At 42.2% G+C, this 18635-nt stretch overlaps 10 protein-coding genes across 10 annotated transcripts; 6 read left to right on the top strand and 4 right to left on the bottom strand.

Moving 5' to 3' along the window:
• The first annotated feature begins 2 nt into the window (after positions 1-2).
• K450DRAFT_143191 (uncharacterized protein) lies at positions 3-2348 on the top strand. The gene is made up of 3 exons (XM_051583956.1): positions 3-1725; positions 1798-1969; positions 2051-2348. The coding sequence occupies exons 1-3, from the start codon at positions 172-174 to the stop codon at positions 2248-2250; spliced, it is 1926 nt and encodes a 641-aa protein (XP_051440497.1). The 5' UTR covers positions 3-171; the 3' UTR covers positions 2251-2348.
• K450DRAFT_261460 (uncharacterized protein) lies at positions 2224-3158 on the top strand. Its single transcript, XM_051592324.1, has one exon. It carries the CDS (start codon positions 2446-2448, stop codon positions 3055-3057), a length of 612 nt encoding a protein of 203 aa, XP_051440496.1. The 5' UTR covers positions 2224-2445; the 3' UTR covers positions 3058-3158.
• Position 3159: 1 nt separating this feature from the next.
• On the top strand, positions 3160-5204 carry K450DRAFT_261458 (uncharacterized protein). Its single transcript, XM_051592323.1, has 5 exons — positions 3160-3354; positions 3441-3634; positions 3709-3993; positions 4060-4399; positions 4467-5204. The coding sequence occupies exons 1-5, from the start codon at positions 3269-3271 to the stop codon at positions 5014-5016; spliced, it is 1455 nt and encodes a 484-aa protein (XP_051440495.1). The 5' UTR covers positions 3160-3268; the 3' UTR covers positions 5017-5204.
• Positions 5205-5238: 34 nt separating this feature from the next.
• On the bottom strand, positions 5239-6818 carry K450DRAFT_261457 (uncharacterized protein). Its single transcript, XM_051592322.1, has 3 exons — positions 6480-6818; positions 5803-6389; positions 5239-5732 (listed from the first exon to the last, which is right to left on the bottom strand). The coding sequence occupies exons 1-3, from the start codon at positions 6744-6746 to the stop codon at positions 5534-5536; spliced, it is 1053 nt and encodes a 350-aa protein (XP_051440494.1). The 5' UTR covers positions 6747-6818; the 3' UTR covers positions 5239-5533.
• A 2222-nt stretch (positions 6819-9040) lies between these two features.
• K450DRAFT_261451 (uncharacterized protein) lies at positions 9041-10158 on the top strand. Its single transcript, XM_051592321.1, has 5 exons — positions 9041-9136; positions 9207-9359; positions 9438-9535; positions 9608-9812; positions 9888-10158. Exons 1-5 carry the CDS (start codon positions 9126-9128, stop codon positions 9961-9963), a joined length of 543 nt encoding a protein of 180 aa, XP_051440493.1. The 5' UTR covers positions 9041-9125; the 3' UTR covers positions 9964-10158.
• Positions 10006-12296, bottom strand: K450DRAFT_261449 (uncharacterized protein). Its single transcript, XM_051592320.1, has one exon. The coding sequence runs from the start codon at positions 11931-11933 to the stop codon at positions 10353-10355; it is 1581 nt and encodes a 526-aa protein (XP_051440492.1). The 5' UTR covers positions 11934-12296; the 3' UTR covers positions 10006-10352.
• Positions 12297-13350: 1054 nt separating this feature from the next.
• On the bottom strand, positions 13351-13805 carry K450DRAFT_261447 (uncharacterized protein; the record flags this gene model as incomplete). The annotated part of the gene is made up of 2 exons (XM_051592319.1): positions 13526-13805; positions 13351-13454 (listed from the first exon to the last, which is right to left on the bottom strand). The coding sequence occupies exons 1-2, from the start codon at positions 13587-13589 to the stop codon at positions 13351-13353; spliced, it is 168 nt and encodes a 55-aa protein (XP_051440491.1). The 5' UTR covers positions 13590-13805.
• A 5-nt stretch (positions 13806-13810) lies between these two features.
• Positions 13811-16092, bottom strand: K450DRAFT_275567 (uncharacterized protein; the record flags this gene model as incomplete). The annotated part of the gene is made up of 4 exons (XM_051593175.1): positions 13811-14071; positions 14136-14224; positions 14287-14337; positions 15819-16092. 4 exons carry the CDS (start codon positions 16090-16092, stop codon positions 13811-13813), a joined length of 675 nt encoding a protein of 224 aa, XP_051440490.1.
• A 588-nt stretch (positions 16093-16680) lies between these two features.
• Positions 16681-17302, top strand: K450DRAFT_261437 (uncharacterized protein). The gene is made up of 2 exons (XM_051592318.1): positions 16681-17157; positions 17229-17302. Exon 1 carries the CDS (start codon positions 16862-16864, stop codon positions 17054-17056), a length of 195 nt encoding a protein of 64 aa, XP_051440489.1. The 5' UTR covers positions 16681-16861; the 3' UTR covers positions 17057-17157; positions 17229-17302.
• Positions 17303-17312: 10 nt separating this feature from the next.
• On the top strand, positions 17313-18070 carry K450DRAFT_261422 (uncharacterized protein). The gene has a single exon (XM_051592317.1). The coding sequence runs from the start codon at positions 17346-17348 to the stop codon at positions 17583-17585; it is 240 nt and encodes a 79-aa protein (XP_051440488.1). The 5' UTR covers positions 17313-17345; the 3' UTR covers positions 17586-18070.
• The last annotated feature ends 565 nt before the right edge of the window (positions 18071-18635 follow it).

Genomic DNA, 18635 nt, shown 5'->3' with positions numbered 1-18635 from the left:
AAGGGAGGGTGAGATTTTTTCGACTTCTGTGACTGCCAGCCAGTCTTTACAATTGATGAGTAACAACAGGTTTGACAAGCTGCCGAACACCAAATCAGCATTTATTTCCATTAAACATTACCTCATTGACCGCAACATTCCGCATACACCACTTACGTGACCGTGGCTCCAATGCACATTTTTAAACGTCATGTTGAAAATGATCTGGGTGAAAGCATTCCGCCGTTTGAACTTCTGGAACCGCCATCACCTTTGACAACTGTAAGATACACGGAACAGGACTATCGGAACCTCTTAAATCAAGTAGAAGGATCCAGTATAGTGCCGACGTCGGATGGTTTGCAGAACACGGCTGCGAAGAACGGTAAAAATGGCATCGTAGATATCGCATCATGGATCCATGGGCGAGCGTCAATTTCCGACTTGCAATTATTCAATCTTTTCACGGGCCAGCCTATACCGACGCCCAATTCATATGTCGACCCTTGCACTATGCCATTTGTAAATTTCACTCAGCTTTCGGAGCACTCGGTGCATCATAGTTATGGACCAGTTACCAATACAGACAAACCACTAACACCCAAGAACCCCGACGGACTAAACTTTGCCAGCCGACACGCGGCAACTTCAGTTATGGTTACAGACGATGCTGTCCCTGACGATCATTATGACGTGACTTCATCGTCCACCGACCACAGTCTTGTTACATCCACCAACAATCCATCACCGATTGCCCCCCGAATAACTTTGGATATCGCAAATTTGGCTAGCACGCCACCTAATAGCGTCATTCATAACACCTATGGCGATCATACAATAGAACCGGTGGAGGAGATGGAAGACGTGATAGGTGAAATTCTTGAAGAGGCACCTCGTTTTGTCGCTCCAGTTCGCCATAAGCCAAACCACGAATCTGTTGCTTTTAGCGCAATCGATAATGAATATAATATGCAAACTACGGAGACTCCTTCGGGCCCGGATGATGAGAAGGCGACAACACAAGTTTTGGACAAGTTAAAAAACTTGAGAGACATAGTACGATCTATATCTGAAGATGGAGAGGATGATGTTTCCGATATTGCGACGCATATGGATGTTGACAAGCTACCCGAGCCTGTCAATTCAAGCGAGCCCACGAATGATAATGGCAAACAAAAGACATTGCACACTGCCATGAACAGTGACGAAGCAAACGTACAAGAGCCCGAAAACTCAACTGTACATATAGAGCAGGACAAGGCGGATAAAACAGCATGTAAAAGCGTTTTGGTAGACCACCATAAGTTGCAAGTGGCGACAAAAGTACCAGCGGATACAGCCATGTCTGCCGATGCAAGTAACACGCAAGAGCCTGCCACAAATGACCCGTACAACTCGCAGCAGCCGATGGTTTCTGAGGAACGGATACCTAAGGGCAAGCAGCTTGATTCAGCGACTGCAAGTGAAATCAACGTTGAACACCGTACATTGGAAAGTACACAACTTGTTGAAAACGCGATCCGTCAACAGACATCCTTACATACCCACCCCACAAAGTCGATTGATATTGTCACATCCGATAACCATCCAGTCATGGTTGATGATGATCTCATTAATGAAAGGCTGTCTAGTGTGGAATATACCCCCGAAAACACAACCGAATCAACCACTGAATGCACAAAATGGCTATACCGTTCAACAGACATAGAAGTTCTTGAACCTATTACTATTAATCCCATGGAGAAGGTAAGATTACTTCGCCATACCGTAATCATATACAAATGAATTATGTCCAATGCTAAATTTGACGTACTTTAGGAAAAGGGACATATATACCCAAAACAAATATGCCTTGACCCTCAGCACATCTATGTAGTGCGACCCAATGCATGGAGGCTCTGGGAGGACCAGAGTGAACCTAGTAACAGTGACATGCAGGCTATTAATGAACGTATACCTGTTAGAAAGACTCAAAACGCCATTACAGACGGTAAGTGCATAGCAGACGACAGAAAAGCTTAATGAAAAAAGGTAAAAAGTAGACTCTAACTCAGCTCACACATATTGACAGAGGAGTATAGCCTTAGGTTGAAATTGCTCAAGACGGACTATAAGACGAAACAGGCTTCAATTGACGAAGAGGAGAGAGAAGCGATGGAAAAAATTCAACTTGAAATCGATAACAAACGCGACGCAATGATGGAAGCTTATGAGCGAGAGATACAGCTTTTACAATCTGCATGGGAAGCTCGTAGTGATCATATTGGGTGACTGCACAGTCATCCCCAAGCTGACTCCTCGAGGATTGAAAAATTAGCAGTGCTTATTAGAGGTCGTTTTCTACTTGTTGTAGTTCACATTTGTACATATTAAAATCATCATTGCGTATAGAGTACGCCATTCAACTCCCATTCACTTCATTACTGTTGGCGCCAGCAGTCCGAAATCTTGTTTACTTTTTCCTGAATGGATTCTTTGGCTGACATCTCGGCGACGTCGAAGGAGCAAGCGAGCCACAAAGCGAATCAAGACGCTGCAGACCTTTATGATGCCCGTACTCGCCTACGGATAATGACAGACAATCAAGTGGTCCTATTGGATATGTACAAAGAAAGCGCAAAGCTACTAAGCGACACCACGAAAGAATTAAATGAGTTGCGCGCAAATTACAAGGCAGTACTGAACAAACTGGACATGTCTGAACGAGAAACGAAAAGAATGCTGGATATGAAGCAAAAAGCTGATAGCGAGAAGGAAGCTATTCGCCAGGAATCAGCGAGAGCTTTCTCACAAGCTGATGAGGCACGTCAACGACTCCAAATTGACCATCAACAACTTCAACAAGTTCATCGGTCCACCATGGAAAGAAGCGCAAAAAGCCGAAAAGAGATGGAAAATGAAATGATCCAACTGATACAGCAACTTGATGCAGAGCGAAAGAAAGTGCTTCTAATGAATATGGAAAAAGGTCAACAGGAAGTGGCCTTCATGACTCTTCAACAACGATTTCTTGCGCTTGAGCGAATGGCCACCGAGCTAACTAGTGAAACCCCAAATAACCATCCATCTCCTTCATAAGAAGTTTGCATATACCCTACGTCTTTTGGTTATTTCCAGCGTGTATAAACATGTCTTTTATATTTTTTGACAGTTGCTGCAAAAAAAAAAAAATGATAAGCACTTGACGATCACCTGGCACAAAGATGTTAAAGAAACTTTTGGCTACCAAAGTCCGTCCCAGATTTCTTTATTCACCACCGCTTTCAGAGTGTACTTTATCTTACACTAAATGCTAAGTGGACTGCCACTAATGGAGTGCGAATACTGCCGTACATCCAGCCGCAAATTCTTTTGCAGTTCTTGCGTTTCTGAAAAGTATATATTGCCATAATGCTTGGCATTTTGCAACAAACATGCTTGAATTTTTCATCAATGGAGCTGACATTAACTTTTGTGCACAGACTGCAAGAATTTAACGCCGAGATCAAGCCTATTGTAGACGAAAAGAACGAACTCATAAAGCAAGCTGAGGATTACTTAAAAATCAAAAACACTACAAATTTACATTTACTCCTGTCTGAACGAAGTCGGCGAGAGCGCGCAGTCTTGACAAGCACCCAGCATAGCAGGGTATTAGAGCGTGAATGCGGAGCTGGTAAATGTTATGGTAGCTGTTCAATACTAAGCACCGTACGGCACTTTTTAACCCTTCTTCTGCCCCCCCCACAGTAAGACAAAAGGTTCTTCAATTACGAAGTCAGGTCGAACGAAGACGAGCGGCCTTACAAAGTTTGAAAAACAACCTCAAAGCTCAGCATGCACATCGTGAACTAGAGCATCAAAAGGAGCTTGCCGTTGCTCAAAAGAAATGGGCTCGTATGCACAAGTCCATGGTCACTACACGGCGTGTTTTAGTCAACGAACTTGTATCATTGTTCGAAATCCAATTTCAGGGAGATGAAACATTGGTTATCTGCAATGTTACGATACCAAACCATCTTATTAACGTATCCAGTAAGTAACAGCAATTCAATGGTATAGGGCAAACGGCGATACTAACGGCCATTTCACAAATGACAGAAATCGACAAAACTGAACTAAATGCCGCCATTGGCCATGTCATTCACTCCACTACCCTTATTGCCCGGTATCTCGGCGTTAAGTTACCTTTCCTACTTGTCAACAACGGTAGATATTCACATGCGAGAACAACTAGATGGAAAGATGGAAAGCAGACACATAGCAAAATGCCTCTTTTCCTATCCGACCGAAATCTACGAAAATTCATCGTCGGCATGGCCATGTTAAGTTATGATATCGCCTACTTGTGCTATACGCAACATGTGGATGTCCCCCTTAGCCAAGTAACAAATGTTTTACAAAACCTTATGCAATGTTGTCGGGCAGAGCATCTCGGAGAGTACGTTCAAAAGCCATGTTTGACTTGATCGCTACTTTATACTAAGCTTACGTTTCTACATCATCAGGCGTTCTCATACCACGTTATTTCGACCCGTAAAAGATCAATCATTCTCCCTGGATTTCAATCAGGTTCTCCGTCTCACAGCCCTCAGATATCGACAAGAAGGAACTCAGATTCTACCCACCAGCATGCCCGATGATCGGACAGACGATCCATCCTCAAACGACAAACATTTTTACAAAGTATCAAGCGTCAAGGACCATGACGAAAACGATGGTCGGTACCGAATAGGCATTGCCGAAGGTGGTCGTTTTCAGAGCAGCGATGACGAGGATCACACTGGGGTAATGGATGGCAGATCGGACGCCGATAATGATGAAAACTGGAATATTGTGGATTTGCTGCCAACCTACAATGAAAGCGATCCTGATGAGGATGAAGAAGATCTTCTGAAGGATACGGAAACCGGATTAATGTCTTTCAACTTGTCGGCTTCCAATCTTGTGCCCGGAGTTTTAGGTATGATGGAAACATTAGGTAGTCGTGGTAACGACATGAGTGGCATAGCGTATACCTTTGGACTCCCAACTTTTGGATCTCGCGGTTCAAAGTGATTTTCATCACACAAAAATGAATTACCCTGTATTATAATGTAAAGATGACTGAGTGAACAAGCGAGTCCTTGTGTTTCTATTTTATTTTTACTTTTCTCTCTGTTGTAGATATGTCCAGCAGTAGTTTTGTACATTATTTGATATTATTATCGGCACGTGGAAAGAAAATACATTATGCTGAAACAGAAGTAGTGGTTGATCACTCCGAATAAGTCAGTAACCTCCATGTGTACACCATCTCTTTGACGGGATGGTACAATTGTCCTTTGCTAGCATAAATCAACTCCCCTTTGGAACCTTTTCGTCGTTCCGCACAAAAAAGACAAGCGCAGCGGTATAAATTTTTGAGCTTTCACTCATCACATCGTCACTTTATACACAAAAATTCTTTTTAACAAAGACAATGGATACAGAAAGCAAAGGGTGGGGGAAAATATACAAGGTACAAATGAGCAATTACTGATTTCTCAATGCAAGCAAAACTGGGGCAGCAAATCGGTGGCAGCATCGACATTATCTATATTACACTCAAGCGTCTTCCAGCTTCTTCAAGGTCGGCGTCAGTAACACGGTTCTCTTTGTCATCACTTGGGATCTCAAACACTCCCTTGAGAATGACAAAAGGTCTGTAAGGGAACTTTCGGAGATCCTCCATTTTGGTAACACCGGAAAGGACGAGTACAGGGTCGATCTGGGAATTAACACCGGCGACAACACTAAAAGTGAAATTGTTTGTTAAAGGTCTGCCATTATCATAACCCCAAAGTGGATGGAAAATATACATACTCTGTGTCCATACGATCACCAATGATGCACGTCTCTTGTCTGCTGAGGCCAAGAGCGCTTTGAGCATATCGCATAATCAATGCGGAGGGCTTGCCACAGAAGAAAGCCTTGGTCTTGGTGACCAATTCAACGCATGCAGTGAAGGCACCGCAACTTGGGATATGCTCACCAGCAGAATTCAATGTTTCAACATCAAGGTTGGTAGCAATCAACTTAGCTCCCTTGTTGACCAAGTTGACAGCTTTGCAGAGCTTCTCATAGTTGTAGGAAGGACCTTCGCCGAGAACAACGTAGTCAGGGTTGACATCGTTCATGAAGAATCCACAGCCGTAGAGTGCATAAGTCAAGCCGGGCTCGCCAATGACGTAGACAGTTCCACCTTCGGGCATTTGTGACTTGAGAAATTCAGCGGTTGCCAATGCAGCTGTGTAGAACTTGTCTTCATCGACGTCAATGCCGAGACGACCAAGCTTTTGCTGAAGTTCACGAGGAGTAGGAGCAGAGTTATTGGTCAAGAACAAGAATTTCTTGTTGTTATCGATCAAGAACTGGACAAACTCTTTGGCACCAGGAAGAAGTTTGCTACCCTATATATGGAAATAGAAAAGAATGGAAAATTAATGCTAATGAATACACAAATTTGAAACCCATCAAGAAACAAGTGCAAAAATACGTACATGATAAATGACGCCGTCCATATCAATGATATAACCCTTCTTGGTACGAATGGTTTGCAAAAGGTTGTTATGGATGATTTCATCGTTAAGAAGAGCCTCACTCTTAGCAACTGAGGTAGACAACTTGCGAGGGCTAGAGCTACCAGTTGTAGGAGTATTCAATTGGCTTTGGATGTGCTGCTGGAAGGACTGGTCAAAGCCAGCTTCAGAGTTTGTAGCGTCGTTAGGTGTAATGACTTCGGGTTCTTGGAAAGTTGGGTGATTCATGTTGTTAAAGTATAAGGATAATGTAGCTTCTGATCTCGAAACCCTTGCTCCCTTTTATATTTGGTATCTGAATCACGCTCAGTTGATTTTTATTGTTATTATGACGATATCACTTTTTTTTTTTCTTTTGCATTGCCGCTACACCAGTGGTTTCAGACAATGAGCTTTTAGGCTCGGTTGCAATGCACACTCCGATACTCATATCGATAGAGATCTCTTGGATGTCCGATTTGACGTCAACGTTTTGAGAGACGCGGGATCCCTGTCGGCCATTTTCCTTTGACAGTTAAAGTTATGAGGGCACGTTTTCGAGAGGTGCAACGTGCTAAAGTTGTAGTACCAAGTCTGCAGTAGAGTGTATTTCAAGTTTCATGGTAGAAAACTTCTTCCCGGAATTGTTCTCTTACTTGCATTTTTTATTACATGCGATGAACTACCTGTCGTATCATGACTCTATGTACCCATATGGAAGTTGTTCGTTAAGCTGAAGCACTTTGGGTTTCGAAAATGCGGATGTTGAATTTACTTTCTTTTCTGGTCATAGAAGAATTGAGCCTGATGCTTCTACCGTCATTACCATACATGTCGCGGTCTCCGCGCCAATCGATAACCCTTTTTTTTTCTGGTCCAACCAAGTTGGGGAACCATGTAAGCTTGTGTCATTGATATTGGAGGTCACCATCGCTTCAAAGAACTCAAGCTGATAATGAAGTGATTTATGTCAATTATGTACTGTTCGGTAACTCTAGCCGAGAAATTGTAACGAAGAACTTACAATTTGCAGTCATTACTTTCTTTGCTTAAATCTTCAAGGCACGTAGACATTGAGATTTATGGCGGCGTGTCATTTTAACTTGAGCGTACCATATTGTTTGCATTAACTCAAATACCAGGTTGGAGGTATGAAGTGGGCACTATGAGGTGGTGGTCATGACGATACACAATCTGGTACCCATAAGGAGTTCTTTCCTTTGGTCAATTGCACTATCATGTCGATAGCATTTGACGACTTTCTCCATAAATTACCCACCTTTCTCCCTCTAAATGCTGATTAGGCTAATGTAAAAGTATTTGTAATAGTTTGATTGTTTTATTTTATTGGAAACCACCACAGGGGATATGTTACAATCACTTTAATTAATGCAATCATTTTTGCAGTGAGATTTGGGCTCTATAATCTGATATTAGCTTTTTTGGAGCAAGGATTAAAAGTTAAACCTGAGGTAGCTGAAAATCACTTAGGTAGCACGGCATGACAATGGCACTGCCATGAGTTTCTTTCACGCAATAGACGGGTCTGATCGCCAGGAAACCTTACTAAATACAAGTAATTAAATTTGGCTGATTATTCGTTTTAAAATTGGAATATATATCTATGGCTCGCGATCGCAATCGCTCTTATGCTTACAGATCGGCGGTTTAGGCAACAATTTTTCAGTAGATAACTCTCCCAGTATACTTTTTACATAACAGTTGAAAGTAATGGGGATCCGGAATGACTTCCAATTAAAGTGGTGGACACCAGATTCAGCTTTTTCGATGTTGAACATGTCAAAAATATCTTAGTTTGGCGGTCACTTCGGAAAGATTCCCGTTTCTTATATTATAATGTGGATCTGTTGGACTTCACTTCATTACATGTTCCTATTCCTCGCTTGCACGGAAGATCTAGAACTATTAATCGAAGACAAAGACCACTTGGGGTTTGATTGATGTTAAAAATACCATGATTGCGCAATCTCTCTACACATTAACACATTGATATCACTATAGCACAGATATAACGATAAACTTCAAAAAATGCTCCAAATTGCTTTTTACGCAGTCTATGACTGGACTATGTAATCGCTCACACTAATAACTGGCTCAACAGTGTACCATGCTGATTCTATGGTCTGACTTCAGATATAGCAGATAATAAACGACTCCTCATTTCAAGAGCTACGGTCTATACCTTTCTCCATGGTAATTTAACCTTCGAGCCGACACATATAGATAAGTCATAAAGAGCTGTTCAGCCTTTGCATCAAATAAATTATTCAGCTAAAGTTTAGCATGTGCTTTAACATAATGGACACTCGATGTTCCCTGTTCTGGTCCATCAGGAAATAAAAAGTCTAGGAGCTTCGTTCCATCGTTGAAAAATATTCCAGAGCTAACCTATTGAGGGGCGCTGAAGGAAAGACCAATCATAACGTCCAGGTTGGTCATTGGTGCAAGATGTAGCAAGTCAGGCAGATATATTAAAGCTGCTCTAGCTGCTCTGGGTAGGTGATTATTTTAAACTCCAGCGCCGCAAAATCTTTGTGCAGTCAAAAAGCACTACATTTGTTCGGCGGCTTCAAACAGATCTCTCGTCACTAGTATACACAGTCCGACATGTTCAAGAAGTAAGATCGAAAGAGATTCGGAATGCCAAGTTGCTTGCGGGCAGAATGCCTAACTAACGATACTTTCCAGGTTCAGCTTCACAGAAAACATTGCCGGTCAAACGCAGCTCAAGTCATCGGTCCAGCGAGGAATTAGAGGCAAGATCATAGAACAATACCCTTCTCTAGAGCCTATTCTAGATGACCTTATGCCAAAGAAGACCCCCATTGTCCTTGTTAAAGGGTATGTAGCAATACACGAGCGCTGTTTTCATTTGAATGTTAAAGCTTAAATGGTTTCTAATCCTGAGATCCTCTACAGACACGAGCATCTCTCTTTCTTGTCGGTGAACAACCAAGTTTTGTTTTTTCAACATTTTGATGGCCCATATTATCCAACTTTAAAACTTTTGCACAAATGTAAGAATGCGATATTCAGAAGAAGCAGAAAAGACATGGTTAAGTAGTTGTTAATTACAACGCTATTCACAGATCCCGAGCTATTGCCAAAGATTCAAGTTGATCGAGGAGCTATCAAGTTCGTATTGTCTGGGGCAAACATCATGTGCCCTGGTTTGACTTCAAAAGGAGCTAGAATGGAGGTTGATTTACCAAATGATGCGGTAGTGTCGATCATGGCAGAGGGAAAGGAGCACGCATTGGCTATCGGTCAGCTCAAAATGAGCACAGAAGAGATGTAAGTAATTCAGTCTGAATAAAACGTATAGGTGCAATGAATGGAAATTCTGATCTTTATTCTTTTTTACAATAGCCGTAAAATCAACAAAGGCATTGGTTGTGATAACATTCACCACTTGAACGATTCGCTGTGGAAGGAGTTGTCTTAGACAGTAGACGACATGTCCTTGTCATATAGACGGTAAAGGAAGGAAAGAACATTAAGGCGTTAGGAATAGTAGATAAGATTTACTCTTTAGCAGAGTATATGTACATCCTAACATGTTGAATCCCATATTACACTGATATATAAATATGTGCATTTATTTTTTGGATTGAGAGGATAATGATGCAAGGCGAGAGGTTATATGCAATAGAACTTTTTGAAAAAGACAAAATATAGTGCAAGAAGAAGAGTAAATAAGCATGTGCAGATGAAGATTGGATTAATATAGCTAGTTGACACTATTGAGCAAAAAGCGGATAATTGTCGATATTTCAAAAGTATGATACGATCGGAATGGACGAAATTGGCGGATTACTAGAGGGATGAAAGTATTCATGAAGTTGCAATGACGGGTGCTGATTCCAGCTGACGACCGAGAGTATGAATGATAATCCTCTGTAAAACAGCATCACCAAAAGATACCAGTAAGGATTCTGCAATGAGGAAAAAGAGCTTCCACACCTTAATCACGCTTGAAAGCCATGATAACCACCTTCTAAAGAAGCCAACATTTGTTGTCACACGTTTTCCATTGGCTGTGACAGTTTGTGAAGAATTCGAGTCTACCAATTTTTGATGAACAAGAGTTTGCAAAGTCGTGATGTAGGTGCGAATGCCTTGATGAACTTCTTTGGGACCAGCCATTCCTTCAGAGGCATTGGTGGAAGATCCAATCATCGATGAGCTACCATCAGGTGTTGCTAAAGTGATTGCGACAGAGTAGCCTTCCAGCTCTCGCATAATTTTTAACAATGGCTCCGGTTCAGCTGGTTCTTCCATAGGTTCTGTCGATATGGTTTTTGAGTCCTTTTCTATAGAAGCTTCTCCTTGTACGCCAGTTTCTTTATTTTGCGGCAATGGGTCGACTTCCGAACTAGTTTCCTGAGGCTCTGAGTCTTGTGGGACCAATTCCTGGCTTTCCGATTCCTGACTTTGTGCTTCATAGACATCCGAGTCATCGCCATCAGATTCCTCTTGGCTTTTTATTTCTATGTTATCAATCGAGTCCGCATCCACATCCACGTCCGCATCTGTATACTCATCTTCGTCCTCGTACTCTGCGTCGTTAGATTCTTGACTACGTGCGATTTTATCCACCGAGCTAGCTGTGAACCAATTCGATATTTCCTTTTCTGATACTGCTCTGCTGGATTTTATATCGTATGTAGTAGACGCGGCAACTTCATCGTTTTTGTCATCGTTTTGATTTTCGATTGACAGCGTCTGCATAGGACTGATTGGAATGAAAGCTTCGAAGACGTTGCCTGTTATGACACCTTCCTTGCTATTGGATTCGCTCATATGCGTAAAGGGATTATTAGTGGAATGTGCGTTACTAGACATCCCGCCTTCCTCCAGAAAACATCCATAATCGTCGTTTTGCGGAAGAATGTAGCCATCCAAGAACGAGTCATCTTCCACATCCAGCGCCCAGTCACTCAAGCTTGATTGGACAGTTTGCACTGGCGGAGTGAACATAAAATCGTCGCCAGACAGGATAACAGTTGGCTTAATATCTTCTATTCCCAGTAAAATCTGTTGCGATTTGCTGTACATGCTGTGCAGAAGCAAACTCTGACGGAAGGAATACTTTGGAACTTGCTGCGCTGCTGTAGCAAACTTGTGGCAAGTAGCATAGAAGATGCGGGTGGCAAGGTCAACATTGTTATCGTAGCTCAATTCACAAGCAGTAGAGGCAGAAAGAGCTGGAGATAACAACTCTTGCTGTGGTCCCAAGAAGAAGAAGGTCTGGTCTTCGTCATCACATTGCGATGCTTTTTCAAGATTGAAAGGCTGGCCATCGCTACAGATAAAGGGATTGGTATTTCGATTAACCTTTCTATCGTCGCTGATCACTTCAGCAATGTATTGATAGTGATGATGGTCAACATTATCTTGATTTTCACACTGCATGGGTGGATAAGAATGAGCAGATGCTTGGGACAATGTCAACAACCCTCCAAATTTGGCCAGCGGGGAAAATCTGACTTCCAAATTTGAAAATGCTGTTGAGTCTGTGTGAAAATTATCACTGCTTACTGCCTTCACAACTTATGTCCTATGCTTTTTTGCTTTCCTTTATAAAATGTCGAACATATTCCATACCGAAACATAAAAATTTCCATAGTAAAGCCATGCTTTCGCTGTCTATACTTGTCAATTTTATGAATTGCTTGGCCTAGCCTTCTAGGCACTCACTCTTAGTGAAACAAGTTAAGGAGAAAATGAAAAAAAAATGCCTAGGAATTAAAGTAACACCTTGCACTGTTTATTAACGCCAATACAAAAATTAATTAAAGTCACGATATCAGAGCAGAGAGCCTGAAAATTTTATTCTCGAAAATCATTAGTAACTTAAAGCATGGCAGGAGAAACAGAATCAAACATGTATACTCACAGATAAGATAGTGGAGATATAGGAGTTTTTGAAAGGCAATCGTCAAAAATGAATGTCGGATGAAAATGCAAACGTAGAAGACTATACTTACCCTCCCCCGAAGGATCATCGGTTTTCCTGGCCAAACCAAGTGCCAGCCGCCGCATCCTGTTCAAAAGAGCGGGGCGAAACAGTTCTTTATTAGAAAACAGGATTAGTTCTGTGATACATCTGAAATTCTGATAGAAAGTTAAAACTTACTTGTTGCGTTAACGGAAAAAAAATGGAAAAGACACGCAGTGGTTTCATAACAAAATTGAAGGGTTGGCCTTCTTTTTTTACGGGAGGACTGCAGCTATGATAATGAGTGTCAAGTTAATTATATAGTGCACGATTAGGTACGCTGAATTTAAACATATATGAATGCGGTACTCACCATCAGAGTACCAGTCCTCCAAAAAAAAAATACGAGTAAATAGTTGTGCAAATCATCGCCGAGGTTTTTTTTTAGGCGGACGCGTTTATAGTCTACAGGAATCATTTTTCAGCATTGCAATCATTTTTGAAGTTCAAACGTAAAATCACTTAATTTTTGTCATTACGGTAACCATGAAAGATACCACTCTTGATTGTGGCACCTTTCAAACGCACATTTTCATGACCGTTGATCAATCACTGATTGATGTCAGTCACGGCATCACATCAACTTTCTGATTCATCAAAGATTGATTAATGAATGAACTCATGGGATACATCGACAGGAAAAAAGGAAGTTATCGACGCATGAATGCTAAAAGGTTCCTGATACTACGCATAAGATTCAGTTGAAATGTAGCATAACTGATATCCCAAATAGCGTATGATCCTCAATGCGTATTTTCCTTATTTATGTTGCTTATAACCCATTCGCATCCAACCTTCTTACGATGTTTAAAATTCACATGCAGAGTATGATCAATTTGCTGCTGGATGTTGAAACATATTATTTCTATTACGAAGCAAATGAAGAAGCGATGCGAAACGGAAGCAAATGAAGCAATGCGAAACAAGGACTGAATCTGGAATAACTTTTTAGTGAAGTACAAATGCATTTATAAACTGTAGATAAAGAAAAATATTGTGAACTTACGCAACACTAAGTCTGTCTTATCTTTGTCCAAGGCGAGAGTTGAAAGGTGCAAGGGGCTGACCATCTATGATTGTAGATAGGCCAGCAAGAGCAATGGCGAGAGAAGCCTGTGTGTCCCTGCCTTGGCAAGCTCGACCAGTCTGAAATGCCAGACAGTTGCTGTTCAGGCATCTCGAAACTCCAAGGACTTTGCTACCGCTTGGAGTGAGTGGTCTCGTCACTTGACCAAAGCAAAAGACACAGGTTTGGCTGCTTCTATATTCGTTGGTGATGGCTACAACGGTGCTATGAGCATTCAGCCGTTGTAGCCATTTCCCGCCACGTCTCAAGTGGCCCCTTGATGTGGGATCCAACCCCAGGGCCACCGTCGCCTATGCACATAAGGAACACCTTATGTGCCACTGAGGAAGGATCCAGATACGTCCTTTCAACCCTCGCCATCTGCTGCTTGACCCTTTTGGTCAGCAGCTCCGTGGTTCTCCTGGCCTTTTGCCTTCTATGGCTCAGGTAGAAACCACGGAAACTGTCTCTTGCCAAAACTTGTTTCTATGTATTTGCATGTCAGTGAAGTATTGAACTTTTTGATTCGGTGTAAGATACTACACTTTACCTCGTAGTAATGTCTACATTGATCAAAATTGGCCAAGAAAGAGGTCTCCGCAAGATTTTTTTCCAAAAAGAAACATGCCATCTTTCCGGCTGATAAAACGGAGGTTGGTTTAGTATGCATAAGTCGATCAGCTTGAGAATATACTACTTACCGTGGAAAACTTTGCTTTGGTTAATTGCCGCCGCGTCTTGTAAAATTAGTCCTATGATTTATTTCAGACGAAGTAAGGACGGTCGTTCGTGGCAGATCCAAAAAATCCAAAAAGTTGTCGGGTCTTTCACCGCGAAACAATGCATGGTGAAATTCAAAGCGTTGCTTAAGGAAGACAAGCGAGCGAGTAACACTTAGCAATAGCATACTGGAATTATATGCGCCTGAGCGAAGCGAGAAAGCCTCGTTGCCCGGCGTGATAGGAAGAAAGTAGGTAAAGAGAATGGAGCAAGTAGAAAGGGTGGTGAAGAGAAGAAAAAGAAATAGTAAGCGGAAAGATTGGAATGAGAAGGAAAGAATTAGGAGGAAAAAACAGAAAGGTATAGGGGTGAGAAGATAGAATATAGACAGAAATATAAAGGAATGTGATAAGGAAAAAGAAGGAAAAAGGAAGCTAACAGAGGGGGGTTGTTACGTTATTGTTATGGCGGTTGAAAGTCAAAGTCGTCACTGCCGGTGACGAAATGTAAAAAGGAGAGGAAGAGGCGGATTTTGCGCCGGTTCAGAGCATGGTCGACATAATTATAGTGTGGCTAAGGGAGAGAAGATGGGAGTGGGCTTGACTCTCGAGCACCGAGGAGGGAGCTTTAAGTTGTAGCATCGTGTGAGGACTTCACCACACTGGCAATTGCATTGCGAGAGTAAGGTATTAACCCGGTAGCTAAGGATCGTATTTTTGGGTTTTGTATGCGTATAGATATGTCGACTAATGCTCTATCCCGAGCGGTGGGCAGGATGGCGCGGGCGCGGGCGAGGGGAGACGGGGTGGTGGCGTAAAGGTGCAGTTTATAATTACGGATGTATTCCTTGATGGTAAGGGGATCCCAGAGAGGGGATCCGTCCGCAAGTTGGAGGTATTGTCGCGGTGGGAATGAAGAGGGAAAAGAGGAGCTTGCGTTGGAGTGGGACTAGTGGGGAGGGTCCGGAAAGGAGAGTGGCGCGAAAGGAATGTATGGGGTTGTCAGTATGTAATGAGAGGAGTTTGACTTGAAAGCGGAAGGTTAGTTCCGTCATTCGCGCCGAAATAGATGACAGCCCAGTCAAGATGTGGTTAATTTCACTACCGCGGTGGCCTTGGCAGATCCATTGTGTCATAATGGTTTGGAGTTTAAGAAGAGGGGCGATGGGGGTATTGGAGGCATAGAGGAGAGGCAAGGCATAGTCATACGTTGATAAAAAAAAGGTTTTGAAAAGAACAAGTCGGATGTAAGGAGACCATCCATAACTTTTCTTTGTTGACGCAAAGAACAATTTCTGTGTACGCGTGGCGACAGAAGAAACAAAGCGGGAAAGTCGAGACCCTTGGCCGTGAAGGGGATACCAAGGTAATAATAAGAAGTAACGACAGGAAGGGGAGAGCGTTCAGTGTCAGTTGAAGAGAGCGAGAGAAAGGGGTGGCAATAATGACCGATTTGTTGACATTGACATTAATACTATTGTGAACACTCCAGGTTTGGACAATGGATAGCATACGTTTGGCGATGGAAGGAGTGGAGGGTTGCAGTAAGATGTCGTCGGCGAAGAGGAGGAGAGGAGGAATGAAGGGATGGGGGTCGATGTGGGCGATTTTTTCGGCAAGGTCGTTAATATAGACATTGAACAGCCATGGGCTGAGAATGCTGCCTTGAAAGAGGCCTACAGAGCGAGAGAAGAGAGGGCCAACAGATTGGTTGACAATCATTTGGGACGAGCAAGAAGAAGAAAGAGAGTCGATAAGTTGGAGGAGTGCCATTTGGGACTCGGTCATAGCTGACTGTCTTGATCACTGCATCTTTTTGCAGTCTATTCGTAAGATCAGAGTTGTTGATGGTTGAATTATGTCTTGTCGCAGTCCGAAATGTCCCCACCAACTTAATAACTGCATCTTTTTGCAGTCTGTCCGTAAGATCAGAGTTGTTGATGGTTGCATTATGTCTTGTCGCAGTCCAAAATGTCCCCACCACCTTAATCACTGCATCTTTTTGCAGTCTGTTCGTAAGATCAGACTTGTTGATGGTTGAATTTCGTCTGGGCTCAGTCCAGAATGTCCCCGCCACCTTAATCACTGCATCTTTTTGCAGTCTGTTCGTAAGATCAAAGTTCTTTACGGTAGAATTATATCAGGGCGCATTCCAAAATATCCCAGCATCTTAATCACAGCAGTTTCTTGCATTTTGATTGTAAGATCAGAGGTGTTGATGGCTGAATTATGTCTGAGCGCCGTTCAAAATATCCCCACCACCTTAATCACAGCATCTTTTTCTTAGTCTGTTCGTAAGATCGAGTTGTTGATGGTTAAATTATGGCTAGGCGCACAGTCCAAAATATCCCCACCACTTTAAGCACTGCATCTTTTTGCATTCTGTTTGCAGGATCAGATTTTTGATCAGTTTATTATTTCTGAGCGCAGTAACAGTACCACAGCATCAGTGGTGGACGCAGAATGTGATGCGTTGCATCGTATTCCTTTGTCCTGCCTACATAGACTAAACGTTGAATAACTCCGAAGTTAACGCATAAATGGAAGAGGCCCTCTGATGTTATTATATGTCCTCACCACTTTACTCACAGCATCTTTTCGCGTTCTGTTCGTAGGATCAGAGTTGTCGATGACCACTCAGTCTTTCTCCCTCGGTCAGCATGTCTGTCATTATATCAGCCCTCGCTTTCGAACAAATCCTTCAACAAGATTCAAGAACGGTGAATTGGTAGTTAAGTATAGACATTTATGATCTCCAGCCTTAACCAAATCTCGAACTGCAATTGGAGCATGGATTGGGAATTGTCCGTTATCAGATAATAGCCGTTGGTGTTGTTTTTATGCGACACACCAATAACATTGCACATTATGCTAGTTAGTTTGCTGTACGCGTGCTAATTCTACCGTTAAAGTCATTCACCAACCTCCCATCCACTTTCCTCTTATTAGACGATACAACAGCCTGTACAGTATCTCTTTTGGACATGAAGCAGTTCACTATAGCCTAGTTGCGTCAGTAAATTTGCCTTTAATGCAAATGTATGTATTTATGTCATAAAAACAGATGGCATACATCTTGCTGTACCTTTTACACCAAATGCTCAAACCGGCTATCCATGGCAACAGCAGTATACTGGAGAGCGCGTAGATGTCGCAGGCCGAGTTTGAGTCTATATAACTTAAGCATTCACCGGAGAAAATTAACATTAATGCTCGCCACTAAGGTCGATGTCATCATCCATAACCGAAAGTCAACTTACTTGGTCCTGGCGTTCAAATGAGCTATCACTGAGAAGGACAATCGATTGATTGAGGTGATGCCGCATAGGAGTGGTCGAGTTTAAACCGTTTATATCTGGCGATTACGATTATGAAAAAGTGGGAGAATACGACTTAAGAAAGTAAAATGGTGTAGAAATGGACTCAAGGTGGAAATGAACGGAATGGAGTTGGGGAAGGGTGGAATGTAGAACGACATTCATGTCCTTCTCGATGGACTGGAGGTTTTGATTAATATTTGAATGTCCGTTGCCGTCAAGATTTTGCTGGGCCTGATAGCAGTTAAGAAACTTTTAATGCGTAATGGGACGGGCTCAGCGAGAGACATAGCGCGTGAGGGACATTAGGATTGAAATGTAAAGAGATTGCCTATTCAACCATTACAGTCAATTTTTTTATAAGCGTCAAGTGCTGATGCTTATAGCTTACATCGTTAACTACAGTCAATATTTTATAAGCGCTAAGTGCTGATGCTTATGGTTTACACCGTTGACTACAGACAGTTCTTGTAAGCGCTAAGTGCTTATGCTTACAGTTTACACCGCTAAGTACAGTCTCTTCATTTACAAGTGCTAAGTACTTAAGCTTATAGCTTACACCGTTAACTACAATCAATTTTTTATAAGCGCTAAGTGCTGATTCTGATGTTTATACCGTTAACTACAATCAGTTCTTGTAAGCGCTAAGTGCTTACGCTTATAGCTTACACTGTTAACTGCAGTCTCTTTTTTTATAAGCGCTTGTTGCTCATGCTTATAACTGACACTGTTGACTGTAGTCTCTTTCTTTATAAGCGCTTAGTGCTTATAGCTTCCACCGTTAACTGCAGTCTCTTTTTTACAAGCGCTTAGTGCTTATGCTTATAACTGACACTGTTAACTGCAGTCAGTTTTTTTATAAGCGCTTATGCTTATAGTTTACGCCGCTGACTACAGTCTCTTTTTTTTTATGAGCGGTAGAACTTTAAGGAATCTTTTATTGCGAAAGGGTTACGAGCGTCAGCGAGTAACGCGTCGCAATAACATATACTAAAGTATTCTGCGCGCGAGCGA

This window comes from Umbelopsis ramanniana (genome assembly GCF_025399195.1).
Source record: "Umbelopsis ramanniana AG unplaced genomic scaffold K450scaffold_88, whole genome shotgun sequence".
Lineage (NCBI taxonomy): Eukaryota > Fungi > Mucoromycota > Umbelopsidomycetes > Umbelopsidales > Umbelopsidaceae > Umbelopsis > Umbelopsis ramanniana.
Note: the sequence above shows the minus strand (reverse complement) of the source record. Positions and strands in the feature narration are given on the sequence as shown.

Bases quoted from the DNA above. Each gene is read 5' to 3' on its own strand.
- K450DRAFT_143191 (XM_051583956.1), top strand. From the start codon at position 172: ATGCACATTTTTAAACGTCATGTTGAAAATGATCTGGGTGAAAGCATT. The intron at 1,726-1,797 runs GTAAGATTACTT...GACGTACTTTAG, and splicing joins CTATTAATCCCATGGAGAAG to GAAAAGGGACATATATACCC. The intron at 1,970-2,050 runs GTAAGTGCATAG...ACATATTGACAG, and splicing joins TCAAAACGCCATTACAGACG to AGGAGTATAGCCTTAGGTTG.
- K450DRAFT_261460 (XM_051592324.1), top strand. From the start codon at position 2,446: ATGGATTCTTTGGCTGACATCTCGGCGACGTCGAAGGAGCAAGCGAGC.
- K450DRAFT_261458 (XM_051592323.1), top strand. From the start codon at position 3,269: ATGCTAAGTGGACTGCCACTAATGGAGTGCGAATACTGCCGTACATCC. The intron at 3,355-3,440 runs GTATATATTGCC...TTTTGTGCACAG, and splicing joins AGTTCTTGCGTTTCTGAAAA to ACTGCAAGAATTTAACGCCG. The intron at 4,400-4,466 runs GTACGTTCAAAA...CTACATCATCAG, and splicing joins CGGGCAGAGCATCTCGGAGA to GCGTTCTCATACCACGTTAT.
- K450DRAFT_261457 (XM_051592322.1), bottom strand. From the start codon at position 6,746: ATGAATCACCCAACTTTCCAAGAACCCGAAGTCATTACACCTAACGAC. The intron at 6,390-6,479 runs GTACGTATTTTT...TTCCATATATAG, and splicing joins TGGACGGCGTCATTTATCAT to GGTAGCAAACTTCTTCCTGG. The intron at 5,733-5,802 runs GTATGTATATTT...TTTCACTTTTAG, and splicing joins GGTGATCGTATGGACACAGA to TGTTGTCGCCGGTGTTAATT.
- K450DRAFT_261451 (XM_051592321.1), top strand. The intron at 9,360-9,437 runs GTATGTAGCAAT...GATCCTCTACAG, and splicing joins CCCATTGTCCTTGTTAAAGG to ACACGAGCATCTCTCTTTCT. The intron at 9,536-9,607 runs GTAAGAATGCGA...CGCTATTCACAG, and splicing joins TTTAAAACTTTTGCACAAAT to ATCCCGAGCTATTGCCAAAG.
- K450DRAFT_261449 (XM_051592320.1), bottom strand. From the start codon at position 11,933: ATGCAGTGTGAAAATCAAGATAATGTTGACCATCATCACTATCAATAC.
- K450DRAFT_261437 (XM_051592318.1), top strand. From the start codon at position 16,862: ATGTTATTATATGTCCTCACCACTTTACTCACAGCATCTTTTCGCGTT.
- K450DRAFT_261422 (XM_051592317.1), top strand. From the start codon at position 17,346: ATGTATTTATGTCATAAAAACAGATGGCATACATCTTGCTGTACCTTT.